General features: G+C 53.3%; 1 protein-coding gene across 2 annotated transcripts; it reads right to left on the reverse strand.

Annotated features, from left to right (window-relative positions):
- Positions 1–1,560: 1,560 nt before the first annotated feature.
- On the reverse strand, positions 1,561–12,446 carry LOC102512948 (sodium-dependent multivitamin transporter). 2 transcript variants are annotated; one of them, XM_032497234.1, is made up of 17 exons: positions 12,375–12,446; positions 11,904–11,966; positions 8,460–9,005; positions 8,060–8,125; positions 7,682–7,733; positions 7,242–7,309; positions 6,673–6,827; positions 6,163–6,303; positions 5,851–5,980; positions 5,232–5,320; positions 4,701–4,813; positions 4,344–4,411; positions 3,905–3,991; positions 3,575–3,756; positions 3,263–3,366; positions 2,934–3,049; positions 1,561–2,506 (listed from the first exon to the last, which is right to left on the reverse strand). In XM_032497234.1, exons 3-17 carry the CDS (start codon positions 8,850–8,852, stop codon positions 2,354–2,356), a joined length of 1,917 nt encoding a protein of 638 aa, XP_032353125.1. In that variant the 5' UTR covers positions 8,853–9,005; positions 11,904–11,966; positions 12,375–12,446; the 3' UTR covers positions 1,561–2,353. The 2 variants fall into 2 exon arrangements, with proteins under 2 accessions (XP_032353125.1, XP_014418990.1); XM_014563504.2 differs by lacking the exon at positions 12,375–12,446 and adding an exon at positions 12,159–12,316.
- Between the last annotated feature and the right edge of the window lie 859 nt (positions 12,447–13,305).

Here is a 13,305-nt window from a genome sequence, read left to right on the forward strand (position 1 = left end):
GCGTTAACATTCCTTTAAGAATGTAACACTAGCTTTTACAGACTTTTGGATTGTCTCCAGTTTAGGGTTATTAAGTTGCTATGAAAGTTCTTGTACCCTCTCCTGGTTTAGAGCAACAATCCTCAAAGTGTGGTCCATGAACCCCTAGAAGTCCCAGGGATCTTATCAAGGAGTCACTAAAGTTAAAGCTATTTCTTACATGATAGTACTAAGATGTAACATGTCCTTTACACTCTGTGGACATTTGCACTGATGGTACAAAAACAGTGGTGAGTAAAACTGTAGCCACCTTAGCACAAGGCGAGCAATCCAGTTACCTTACACGTCAAAAATACAAATGATATGGGGTGTACTTCTCTCCCAAGGTATAAAATCAGGTAGTACATGAAAAGTGCTTTGAAAACTCCAATAATTATCATGACAATAATTGAATTTAAGGAATGTGTAAGTCCTTTATACACAATATAATTTTGAATCCTTAACCCTGTGAAATTCATGCTTTATAGATGAAGAAACTGAAGCTTAAGGTTAGGTAAATGAACCAGTATTTGAACCCAGGTCTGTCCACTAGAATCCACGCTCATAATCATTAAATGGCACTTTAAAAATGCTATGTGAAGATAAAATACTGCACTAGAAAAGAAGGAATATCTATATTTAGTTAGAGTTTCAATTCTTCATATGGAAATGAATCTTTTCACCATTCCCCTTAAATATCATAATTCTTGAAAGTTTTGAGTCCTATAGGGTTCCCCCTCTTTTCTTATGCAAAGATAGCTAAAGTGCAGGAATTTGAGACTAAATTTGGCAACTTTGAAATACCAATGGTGGCACAGTCATTTCCTTACCTGTAAAATGGCAGCCAAGGTAAGGTCCTTGCATGAAGTGGGTGATGGATAAATATATTAAAGAATGAACAAATGAGAGCCCAGTTAGGTTTAGAACTCTGGCAGATTGGTGGGTAGGACAGCTAGCCAGGACCAGTGGCCCTCAGCCCCCAGGTGGGGGGCTGTCAAGAGGAGGGCAGACCTCAGGGCAGAGTCAACCTGGCATTTTCTGGTACTAAGTCTGCTGAGGGGCCTGGAGAGCTTGTGCAGAGCTGGTTCCGGGCAGCTGGATGGGGCCAGGCAGAGGTAGAGACCAGGTGTGGGTGGCCATGAGCACAGTGTTCTTCACAAGACCATAAAAGTCTACCTCGAATGTTCTATTTTTAAAGCCAAATAGTAGCATTCTTCCTCCTGCCTCCAAGGTGAAAAATCTCAGAGCAGCAGTGATTGTCCTGGTGGAGGACAAAGTGGGCGAGCCAGGGAACAGACTGAGCCACAGGGGAAGAGAAGTGGCAGAGGGAAAGGGTGCATCTTCCGCCTTCAAATCATGATGCTACTCCCTGCAGACACCCTGGCCATAGACACTGGAAACCTCCCCAAGCCATCGCTGGTCCCCTGTGCCCCTCTCTCCTCAGCAGAGAAAGACCTGTGCACGGGAAGAGGGGCTCTTTATCCTTGCCAGGGATGGGGCTCAGGTGGACAAGAGCAGCTGCAAACAGTACAGGAGCCCAAATTCTAGCCCAATGACGGTTTTTATTCCCTAGGAACAAAGATGTGGGGAAGAAATTCCAAAAGCAAACAGAAGCTTGAATGACGACACTTAGGGTGATGTGGCTCAGGAGTCAGACAGACAGCATACTCCACAGTGGACTTGGTCAAGCCCTGGCTTCTTGGATCAATATTTGCCCCATCCCCAAGTGCCTATTACAGAGGTGGAGGGCGAGGGCAGCGAGGTGGAAAGTTTCCCTATTCTACGCGAAGGAGATGAACGTAGCGGTCTATTCGGAGAGGCCTCTCAGGGACACTAAAACCTCCCTTTCAAGAATGGAGGTAGACAGATAAGATTGAGAGGGGCCTGGGTATCACAGACTCCCTGAAAGTAGTGTCACAGGGGCCCTTTGTGGCTGACAGCATCTGTGTTTCGATGAGACAGCAAGGGAAGCAACAGCTGGCCAAGGCAGCTCTGAATTTTATGGGGAGATGATCAGTCTTGCCAGAGTAGGCCCAGCACTGCTGTTTCTATTCACTTCAAAGGAGCTTGGTGATGCTGAATCAGAAGCCATTATCCTTTTCCCAGAGGATTCGCCGCTAGCTTCTTTTCTGGCAAAATCTTGCTCTGTGCAAGCCTCGTTCTCTAGAGAGGAAAAACCCTGTCCTACTCAAGCCTCCTGTGACGTGACAGCTTCTACTGCAGCACAGACCCCCTAAGAACAAGGTGCTTTGGTGTGGGTTAGGTCATCCAGTCCTCGTCAGGGAACTCATCCCTGTACCACAAGGTGGCCTCTGGGCTGGATCCCGAGTCCCGATCACAGTGAGGTCTCCTGGAGGATGAAGGTGGGGCTGATACCCTGGTGGGCTGAGCCTTCCTCAGCCACTGCCATGGCCTCCTTGTCCCTGCTGCCCCTTAGCACCCCGTTACTCATCTTCTCCGGAAACGCAGTGGTGTCCACAGACAGGTCCTGGGGAACACAGAGCAAAGGGAGCAGTGGGGTGAACATGAGACAAAGGGGTGGTGCGGGAGTTCATGCAGGAAAGGTGACCCTGCTTTGTCCTGACAGAAAGGAGACCAGCGAGGGGCAGTGGGGAGGAAGTGAGAAGCAATCCTGCAAACCCGGAGGTGAGCACAGGGGCGGGCAGGGAGAGGAAAGGCCAGCAGCTCTGGGCCCCCCTGCTTCTTGGGGCCAAGACCCTCCTGCCCACCAAGCCCCTGCTCCCCTGTGGGAAGGAGCCAGGGCAGCTGCTGCAGGATGGCCTAGACTCAGGCCAGTCATCAGAGAAAGGGGGGCTGGGGAGGAGTCAGAAAAGGGAGGGGAGGGAACCCCCACCAAAGGCCCAGCAGGAGTCTGAGAGGGAAGGGAGGGGCCATCTGGACGACAGAGGTCCTACCTGGCTGCGGGTTTTGCAGTGCAATCGCTTCTGACAGGACAGGGGCAGGAGGGCAAGGAGTCTTGGCAACACTGGGTAAATGGTCTGAGGGTTCAGGGTCCGGCCCCGCATTCCCCCTGAAGACAAAGCACCCCTGAGGCTCCAACTGTGCAACCAGTGCCCACCCTGCAGCCATTTGGTCTCGGTGCTCCGAACCCCCACCCCCGTCCACCTCCTAGAGCTTAGCCAAGACACCTGACTGTTCCAGACGCCCAGGAGCCCAGGATTCCCTGAGCGCCCTCCCTCAGCCCATCCTTTTTCCTCTGTGTCCCTATCCCACACCCCCTCACCAGTGAGCAGACTGACAGCCAGGCCCACCACAATGACCGTGGTGGAGTTGTGAGCGCTGTACCATAAATACGAAAGGGAGTAGAGCCGCTGCAGCCCTGTGGGCCTGGGGAGAGCAGAGGGTGAGGGCAATTAGCAATTCACTGACAGGGCGCTCCTCGGGCACCTGCCTCCCCCAACCCCACACTGTCCCAGGGTCTTGGGATCCAACACCCAACACTTCCCTGGGCCTCTGGCAGCCCACCCCTTAGCAAGACCCTGGAAAACCTCTCAAAAATGAGCTATTATCCCCAAGGAGAAAGAGAGTGACTCACTTGGAGAGGGTGGTCGAGGGCATCACTGTGGCCAAGGTGACAGTGGTCAGGTTGCTGGGCAGGGAGAAGCTGGACCCATTAAGGGGAGATGGTGCTGTGCCTAAGTTCATGCTGGTCACTATGCTCCCAATGCCGATCCAGAAGGCCATGATGAGTCCAGCCAACAGGCCTATGATGGCACCCTGCCCAGAGACACGGCACACTCTCCTGTCCCAATGCCAGTCCCTCTACATCTTCACACCAGTGCCCAGCATCCACCGTGAGAGCCCTGCCAAGCCATTCCCCAGATCCACCTCTGCACCTGACCATGGAGCCAGATGACTCACTCACAGGAGGGTTGGCACAAGGAAAGAACATCCCAAGGCAGAAGAGTCCGAGCAGCGGGCCCCCAACCATGCCAAAGATGCTGAGTGCTGCCTGTGGAGGACAGGGTAGAGAAAAAGAGAAAAGAACAGACAGGCTCAGAGACCCCCCCAGCCTCACCACCGCCACTCCCTCAGAGCCCTCCTTGTCAGAGAGCAGAAATGATTAAGGGACGGTGCTTTGGATTCTCCTGACACTGCTCCTTGGATGTCTCTAAGCCAACAATGACCCTGGGGCTTTTGGCTACTTGGGAGTCTGTTCACAGCTAAAGGCAGCCCATCAAAGGGGAATGTCTGACACCACTCCCTATGTCATTGCTTTCACAAATGCTGTCTTCTTCAACTTCCAGTTTCAATCAGCTCCTGTTTGCCCTTAAAAATTGCTTCCTTCTTTCCATAGTCATTACCTGCAGCACAGGTCCCATCTGGGAGGAAATATAGGCCATTCCCAGACAAAGCAGCCCATAGCCAAAGGCTGGGGAAAAAGAAGGGAGGAAATAAGCAGATGTGAGTTAACATGATAAAGAGGGGGAAACAGAGCAAAGCTCTGTCCCCAGCCAAACTAGGACCTCTGTGTCAGGACCCACTCCAGGTCCCCCCACCCCCTGACCTCACTGCTGTGTGACTCAGAGACCTCCCCAGGAAGCTCCCTGACACGTGAACAGGGTCCGTGCTTCATGGGCAGGTGCCGAGCCCAGTAAAGCTGATGCTTCAAAGCAGATGGACGACAGTGCTTAGGGTGTGATGAGGAAGCATAATCCCACCGATGATTCTGGAAAGCACGGTGGCCCGGACTTCAGAGAAATGAGGGAACCAGGGTCGAATCAGGTCTTCCAGCGTAACAGTTGCCAATGAATTAAAAGCAGAGGATATGGTGCTGAAAGGAGGAAGAGAAAGACGAGGCTGGGAGCTGAGAAGGGCAAAACTAACAAGGGACCCCATTGAGGGAAGAGTGCCCTGAAGGCAGGAGAGGACATGTGCAGCCCAAATGCCATCCTGACAGCTGGCAGCCAAGGAAGAGGCCTGGGAGGCAGGGACAGCTGGCCTTTTCTGAGTTGGGTACAGGTATGGTTCAACTAGATCGATTCCTGGTATCATAAAAAAAGAATTCTTCACCAAAAAGGGGCATCGCCAGGGAAGGGATATGCTCTGTCCCACACAGGTGAGCTGTCCCTTGTCATCCACACATGAACAGGCACAACAAGAAACTCAGAGGGATCCTCTCCTCCACCCGTCACCTTGGACCAAGTAGGGTTCAGCACTGCCAATCTGACGGAAAAGGTCAGAGAGTGTACCTGAGGGAGCCACTGAAGAGGCAGGCGACAAAGAGCCCAGGCAGGCCCGGCAGGCCTCGCAGGAGATCCATCACAAAGTACAAGACGAACTGCAGGCAGAGCAGAAGGGCACAGCTCTCGTCAGAAAGGAGCCCTTCCCCAGGGTGAGCCGCCCTTCCCTGCATGTGCCAGCCAGTCTACAGAGACTGGGGGTGTTAGGAAGGGGGCCAGGCACTGAGGGTGACCCCACAGTAAGTAGAGAGAAAGCGAGCTCTGGAGAGAGAAGGATGCAACCCACACCCCAGCTCTGCCCCAGCGAGTGGCATGACGAGCATGCCAGCTGCCATGTCCGGCCTCTCTTCTCCTCTGGAAAATGAGGCTGTTGGGAGAGTTAGACAAGACCAGCGTGACAGCTCCCTGCAGAGCACGTGGTGCAGGGCGGTGAGTCTAAAGGTAGATCCCCACCCCAGTAGGGTGAGCACTGTGATTAGGTGGGGGCTGGGATCCTAATGTTGGACTGTAGAATCCCAGAGCAGGAAGGACTTTACATCCATTTCTCCCCTAGACTGGGAGTCCTTTCTGCAGTAACCCAGACACTCCTCTTCGGGGGTCCACGACAGGGAGAGGGAGGCCTTCTCACCTGGTCAGGGGCTGCTTGAGACTGCTGGGTGCTCATGGGATACTCCTGATAGTAGGCAAACATGACCAGGCCAATGAGGCAGCCCATGCAAAGGACCACCTGCTGGCAAGGGAAGACCACGTAGCAGGACCTGCAAAAGAGGCCGGTGCCAAGAGGGCACGTCCCTAAGCCCCAGAAAGCAGACCCACGTCCTGCCCAACGGGTGTGTGTATGCTCTGGCATCCTGCCCCCACCCCAGCTGCCCTCTGTGGAACCAGGGCCCACTCCCCTCCCCCAGCCCAGGCGCCCCCATCTTCCCATCCCCGCACTCACAGCACAGCAGCCTTCTCCGTGCGGGAACTGAGGTAGCGCTGAACCTGAGCCTGGTTCACTCCATACAAGGAGAGCATCATGAAGACACCCCCGAAAGCCAACGTCCAGAAAGTGTGCCTCACAAAAGGGTCCGGATCCAGCCTGCCATAAATGCCAGTGTGTCAGTGTTGCCCTAGAAACTCAGCCTTCCTCGCCCCCTACAACCAGAGGCAGGAGGCAGGGCAGAGAAGAGACACTGTGAGGGCTGAGGAGCTACTCAAGGCAAGAACTGAATGGACTAGAGACAGGGCAGCAAGTTGGAGGGGGGTTTCCATTTCTCCTCCAGTCCAGGAACTCAAACCGACCTGACACTCAACCATCACCTCTGCAGTGCCAGCTTCCCACCGTTCTCAGTGCTGCACCCAGGCTTCCACAATGTGCCCTCTGCTTACTACGGCCCTGGGCGCAGGCTCTAGGATGGGCTCAGCTCCCAGCACTACAGACCCTGGCCAGGGGAAGGGGTGTACTTACTCGATTCCAGAGATGAGGCCGTGCTGGGAAGCCACATCCCACACATGCCCCAAGCCGCCCACCTTGGCCGACCCCACAATGATAACCACCAGCTGCCCTAGGAACATGACCAGTGTCTGGAACACATCTGTCCAGATGACTGCCTTCAGTCCACCCTGCAGGAAAGACAGCATGCCTGCCACAGATGTCTACGAAACCAGACCACCAACAAGGGCACTATACTGCCGCCAGCTGTGTATAGTTGGTGAGACCCTGCTGACATCATTCCCACTCCTTCCCTTCCTGTCCCATTATGGTGGGATGCTCATGGGATACTCCTGACAGCAGGCAAACATGATCAGGCCAATGAGGCAGCCCGTGCAAAGGACCACCTGCTGGCTGCTCCACCATAATCCCATCCCATTTCCTACATCCCATTTCATCCTATCATAGAATTTCATGCCATCTCCTCACCTATATTCTTATCTCATCTACCACCCACCTACTTATCTCATCCCTCTCTTCCTTTTCCTCCCATCTCTCCTGATTTCATCTCTTCTCCTCCCTCCCCTAAGCCTACCTGCACTCACCAGAGCAGTGTAGATGGTACAGACAATGCCTAGGGTCAGCACCGATAACCAGAGATCAAAGCCGGTCACTGCAAAACATATCAAAGTCACATTCCAGCCTCTGAAGGAGGGTTTCCCAGCAGAGAGGCCAGGAAAGCCGTGATAAGACATGAAGCATTTGGTCATTAAAGATGAAATGAATCATTTACCACAATGGAAAAAAATGTTTGCAAAGCTCCGCCAAAAGGTGTTGATTAACCAATTCAGATGGGGCCTGGTAATGTTTGATTAGCTTTCAAGCGAGGTAAACCAAGCCTGCCTCCTCCTCTAGTAGTAAACAGCCAAGGGCCCAGGCTGAAGTAATTCCCTGGCTAAGGTTAGATTCTGTTCCTCTACTTGCCCTTCCAAAAGGCTTTTCCCCAGCCTGCTGTGGCTAGGAGCCCGGGGTTGTGACTCCTTACCTGCATTGAGGGCCAGTGATGGTGCATAGAGGACGACACCCATGTAGATCACCTGTTGGGTACAGAAAAGAGAATGTGAGGGTAGGCAGAGTGGGAGGGACAATGGACCTTGGCTCCAGTAACCCAGTGGCCTCCCTTCACCTGGCCTCACTTCTCTTTCCCCTTCTAACTTTGGCTTGCTGCCACCATAGTAGCTGTGCTGGAAATGGAAGAAATGGGAAACAGGATGCCTCTGGGGGGCTTCAGTGACACTGAACCCCTGGCAGGGATTTCAGTCTTGCCAGTCTGAGAGCAGGGAAGGCTCCAACTGCCTCAGCAAGCCCAAGTTCAGTCCCCCTACTATGCCTCAGGCTCAATTTCTATCCTCATTCCACTTACCATCTGAAAGATGAAGGTCACGGTCCCACAAACCCGCACAGCTGTATTGAATCGGAGCTCCAGGTACTAGGTAGGAGTAGATATATACATTAAAAAAAAGGTATTCCTGCCCACTCCACCCCCGACAATTCACACACAACTTCCGTCAAGAGGCCCCGGAGCAGAGGGACTATCCAAGTCATATCCACTCTGGGCCCCACTCAGCACAGCACCCTTCTTCTCTCCCTACTCCCACCCCAGCCTGACCTTGATCAGAAACAACTTGTAAACACATGATGTGTTCCCTGTCACTGTCATTAGGCAGAGATCTGGGGGCCCAGACCTCTCATATGTCCCCTGTTCCTCCTCTCCATCTCTGACCCTGGGCATCCTATGTGCTCCTTCCTTCCTCCCTGCTCACCTCATAGGCACTGGTGAGGTGCAGTCGGTAGAAGACAGGGATGAAGACGTGTGCAGGGATCAGCAGTCCCAGGAAATAGGAGCAGCCCAGGAACCAATACTGGGTCCCGAATCGGTAGATCTCAGATGGCACACCCAGGATGGCCACGGCTGACTGGAAGGTGGCCAGCAAGGACAGCGCCACAGGAAGGCAGCCCATCTTGCGGTCTGCCATTAGGAGCTGGCCGATGGAATGCCGGCCCCAGCCACGATAGGCATGATACAGCCCAATGGCAAGGGAGAGAACCAGCAGCAAGACAAAGACCACATAGTCCACCACGGAGAAGGTGGATGTGATCACGTTTGTGTCTGAGGTTGGGGAGAGGGGAGTGGAGGTGGTCACCCCCACACTCATATCCTCTCTGCGTCTGTGACCTGCAGTCACTTGCTGCTCCTGGGCTCTGGGCTGCCACTTGGCGGGGCGGTGGCAGGCAAGTGGCTACAACCTGACTCCCAGCCACAGTCTCACAATCCTCTTCTCTCACCAAGTGACACTGTCCGGGGTCAGCTGCAAAGAAATTAGCTCTTAGTCAGGCCTATTCTGGCCGCTCACCCTTGGGCCTGTGCACCCCACACCCATCAGACTTAGACCAGCCAGCTTGGTGGCAGCCCTTGAAAATCTGGAGGTACTGATATGGGTTTGGTAAGGTAGAGAGGGGAGGGAGGAAGCAGAAGAGTGAGACAGCTAGGAGACAACTAACTGGCCAATACCTTTTTGGGTGTACACAGCTGTGAAACTAAAGAACCTTCTTAGGTCTCCACCCTACTAGCGAAAGAAAAGTCAACTCTAGTCCACATTTCTTCTCAGAATTCCCTGCCCCCACTTGCAGGCACAGACCCAGTCACTACAATGCACTCAGCCAGCAGGACCTAGCCTGGCGCCACAACCCAGCAGAGAAGAAGAAGCAGAGACTAATGACAGCCTGGCCTCAGCCCCCACCTCCTATGATCCCCTGGGTCACCTTCCTAACAGCACCCCTTCTCAGCACCAATCACCAGGGAGATCACCTCCATGGCAGCCCCAAATTCCATTCCAGGCATCCCCAGTCCAACCTCTCTGTTCTCCCCAACATCACTAAATAAGCCCTGCTAACCTCCTCTCAGCTCCTCTACCTTCAACAACCTAGTCGACAGCAGATCCGGGAAGAGTGGTGGGATTCAAACGTGAGAGGGCAACGTGCTGGAGCCAGGGGTTCAGAGTTACAATTGTAGGGGCACTCTGGAGAGAAGCAAACCAGGCAGGGAACTGGGGGCAAAAGAAACAGTCCGGGAAAGTGGTCTTATCCCACTGGGGCAGACACCTACCTTAAGAGGCAATCTCTGTTCGGAGGCAGAGCTGCCTGCAGAAGCTGTGTGTCTGGAGCCGGGCAGAGGCTGAGGGTCTGCTCTATAAGTGGCTGAGGTGAGATGAGGAACTGGGGGTGGAGTGAAGCTCAGAAGCTATTTGTTCTGGCCCCTTCAGGGAACCAATCACTGTGGTCCAAATGGCCCTATCACCCTAGGGCCCCCAAACTCCAGCTCAGCCCCAGAGGCTCCAGAATGGGGAGCAGGGAGCTCACATTCAACAGCATTCCTGGGTGGATTAGGCTTTTGCTGCAAGTTACACTTGGCACTGTGTGCTAGGGGGAATTGCAAAGGAGGAGCTGGGAGAAGATGGGGAAGTTGCCTTTCTGAGTCCTGCACAAGAAATACCAGTCCTCAAAGAATGTACTATTACCCTCAGAACAAGGACCAGAATTTCAAACTGAAAGAAATCTTAAGAGATCACTATTACAACTCCCTCACTTATCGACAGACACTGAGGCCCCATGTATTTAAATAGCCTAACATGATGAGTTAACATTTTTTGAACACCTGCTACCTAATCCAGCAGTGCACTACATGCTTTATAAGCACTAGTAATAATAAATATTGAAAAAATAACCATAGCTCTCACTTTCAAAACACAATGTCTCAGGTTGTGCACTTTACATGAACACTCTCTAGTTTTCAACCGTTACACAGCGCGATACAAAACAAGGGAGAAAAAACGGTGTGGTGATTCACATGGCCCCTTCCTCCCAGAACCAGTGCAGGAGCAGTGTTAACTGTGGTCAGTCACTCATGGAACAAAGTTTAGATTTCAACGACTCTAGAGGCAGATTAACATAAACTACATTTTCTCTTCTTGCCTACTAGGAGAAAGATCAGCCTAGCTGTCTTCCAGCTCTCCTACACTGTGCTCTTGGACAAATGTTGCCTGGCTGGTAAGATATGGCCTCACACAGACCAAACCTGATCTCTGAACCTCTTGGGGCCAATGAAGAGAGGAAATTAGAGTTGGCAGCTCTTGGATCACATGTTCTACTGAGTCACAAATGTTACTCTTCAGAACAACGTTTCTGGCAGGCTAGTCTAGTCTAAGCGAAAGATGCCCCGGGCCTTTGTACATTGCAACATCTGGAGTTTTCTCACTTCTCTTTAGCAAGTTTTTACTGTTAGGGCAGAGATGACGGGAATTACTGGAGATTAAGAGGAGAGAAGATCTCTGCCATGTACAAATAACAATGTGTAGAGGTCAAGGGTTAATGATACGGATAGGAAGGCAGTTAGAGAAAGGAGGAGTGGCCCCAGTATAGAATGGAAAACACGTGTACAGAAATGGAGACCCTCTACTCCTAGGGTAAACTGGCAGGGCTTCCTGAGAATTCTATTTGCATGAAATGCAAAGAACCCCCCTGGATGGCTCAAGAAAGAAAGAGCCAGAAAAGAGCAGCAAAAACTTGACCCAGTAGCAAAGCCTTCATTAAACATGATTCTAAGACAGGATAGTGGCTTTCTAAAAACTCTACACTAATCTAAACCCCATGGACTTGCATCTCTCTGAGGGGCCCAAAAGTAAGAGCTGAGTTGTTTGACTATAACTGTAACACACAGGGCACAAATAGTGGGCTGTGGGACCCTTTTTAAAAAGTCTAACATATATACATTCAAGAAAGAAAATCACTCTTCACCACTCTAACCCTATCCTCACTTTGGTTACAACTGGATTGCTCTGACTCCTACAAAAGGCAAAAGCGCCACCGCAGGACCAACCTTCCCAAAAAGATTCCTTCAAAATCTGTCCTTGTGCCTAGAATTCCTCAGGGTCTTGAGAGGCTTTAGGAACCCTCATTAAAATACTAATAATTACTAATGCCTTAGAAAATGGGCCAGCCCTCTGAAAGTAAATCATTTGAGGAGATTCCAGACACCTGGGGGTAGGTGGAAGGGAAGCCAGGCTACTAAAAATGAGCTTTGGTTAGCTTTCATGAGCTTTTGCTGGCTCTAACCAAAGCCAACCTCAGCCCCTCCCGGCGCGGGTCTCGCTTTGCGCCCTTCCATCAGGGCCCTGGGCCACCCAGGGCAGCCCTGGTCTTCCCCTTACCGCTGTGGCTCAGCCAAGGCTAAGAAGGTCCCGTCTTCCCGAGATCAGCATCGCTCCCTTTTTCTAGGAAGGCAAAGAAGATGAGGAGTTAGGGAAGCGTCTACCCCGTCCCTACCTCCACGTGGGCTAGGGCTCCGGACGCCGCGTGGTCTCAGGACTGGGGTGAAGGGGACAGGGTGTCTGGGCGTCCCCAGGCTCGTCTCCTCCCGCCGGGGTTTGCCCTTGGCCCGTCGCTCCTCCATCACCCGGCATTACCCTCTTTATTTCCTGGCTTCTCTCCTTCCCTCCACATGCGAGGTGGCGAGACCACTACTACTTCGCCGCTGGCGCCTCAGACCTTCCCGGGCCCCCACGCTGGGGGCCGGCTCACCGCGCCCATCCCCTCTCAGCTCCTCCCCGTCCCTCCCTGACGCCACTCTCGGAGCCTGTGCCCTGGCCCACCCCCTCGCGGCCCGCCCCCGTCCGGCCCACCTGCCGGGTCTCCGCACGTGGGTCCGGCGGCCGCGGGACAGCCAGCCCCGCCGCACGAGGCCGAATGACAGTGGGACCCCGCCCCCTGCCCGCCCCCGCCGCCATGTTTACTGAGGGCGGATGGATTGTCCGCGAACTGTTGCGGGACGCGACCCAGACGTCCATGCGAGAGGAACGCAGGGCCGAGAGAGCGGCAGCGGGGAGGCCTTCGCTTAAGAGGGAAAAGGAGAAGGGGTTGGTCAATCTCCCCGAACGAGGACTGGGGCACTCGGAGAAGAGCGCTGACCTCCGCAAGCCGCAACGACCCTCAGCCTGCTCTGGGAGCATTGGCCATGCGGAGTAGCGGGGCTGGAGGACTAGACCCCGCCCGGGCGAAGGCGCTACAGGGTAGGGGCGGGGCCACACGCGCAAGTCTCGCGATCGCCTGGGAAGGACGAAGGGAACGGAAAATGGCCCCTGGCAGGGTCTACAGTGACTTGAGCTTGGTGCCCTGGGCTGCAGCCCTGCTCCTGGTTCTTATCGTGGAAAGGGCTTTGGCGCTACCCGAGGTACTGAAGCAAATTAGAGGTTGGGTTGAAACAGAATTGCTCGCCTGCCCTCGACTCTCCCCCCTACCCTGCCTGCCCGCAGCCCCGATTTCGTCCCTGGGGCCTTGCCCGCGGTAGCTCAGCCGGCTCCCACTCCCGAGTACTCACGCTGCTGTCTCCCAGCACCTTCACCCTGCTGACGTCCACAGAACTTTGAAATCTGACCTTTTTACTCCTTAATCTTTGAATAACTTTAAGTTGTTCTTTCCACAAACGAGTCCTCTGGCCATTCTGACGAATGCCATATATCGTGTGGTGGCAGGACTACTTTCTGTAATGCTTAATGCGTTCTTTGTGTACCTGCAGTCCTTTTACACCCGGCCAAATCGGGGCTGGCAGATTGA

Source organism: Camelus ferus, chromosome 15 (assembly GCF_009834535.1).
Source record: "Camelus ferus isolate YT-003-E chromosome 15, BCGSAC_Cfer_1.0, whole genome shotgun sequence".
NCBI classification, from domain to species: Eukaryota; Metazoa; Chordata; class Mammalia; order Artiodactyla; family Camelidae; genus Camelus; species Camelus ferus.

Bases quoted from the DNA above. Each gene is read 5' to 3' on its own strand.
- LOC102512948 (XM_032497234.1), bottom strand. From the start codon at position 8,852: ATGAGTGTGGGGGTGACCACCTCCACTCCCCTCTCCCCAACCTCAGAC. The intron at 5,981-6,162 runs GTGAGTGCGGGG...CCTCTTTTGCAG, and splicing joins ACGGAGAAGGCTGCTGTGCT to GTCCTGCTACGTGGTCTTCC. The intron at 2,507-2,933 runs GTAGGACCTCTG...TGTGTTCCCCAG, and splicing joins ACTGCAAAACCCGCAGCCAG to GACCTGTCTGTGGACACCAC.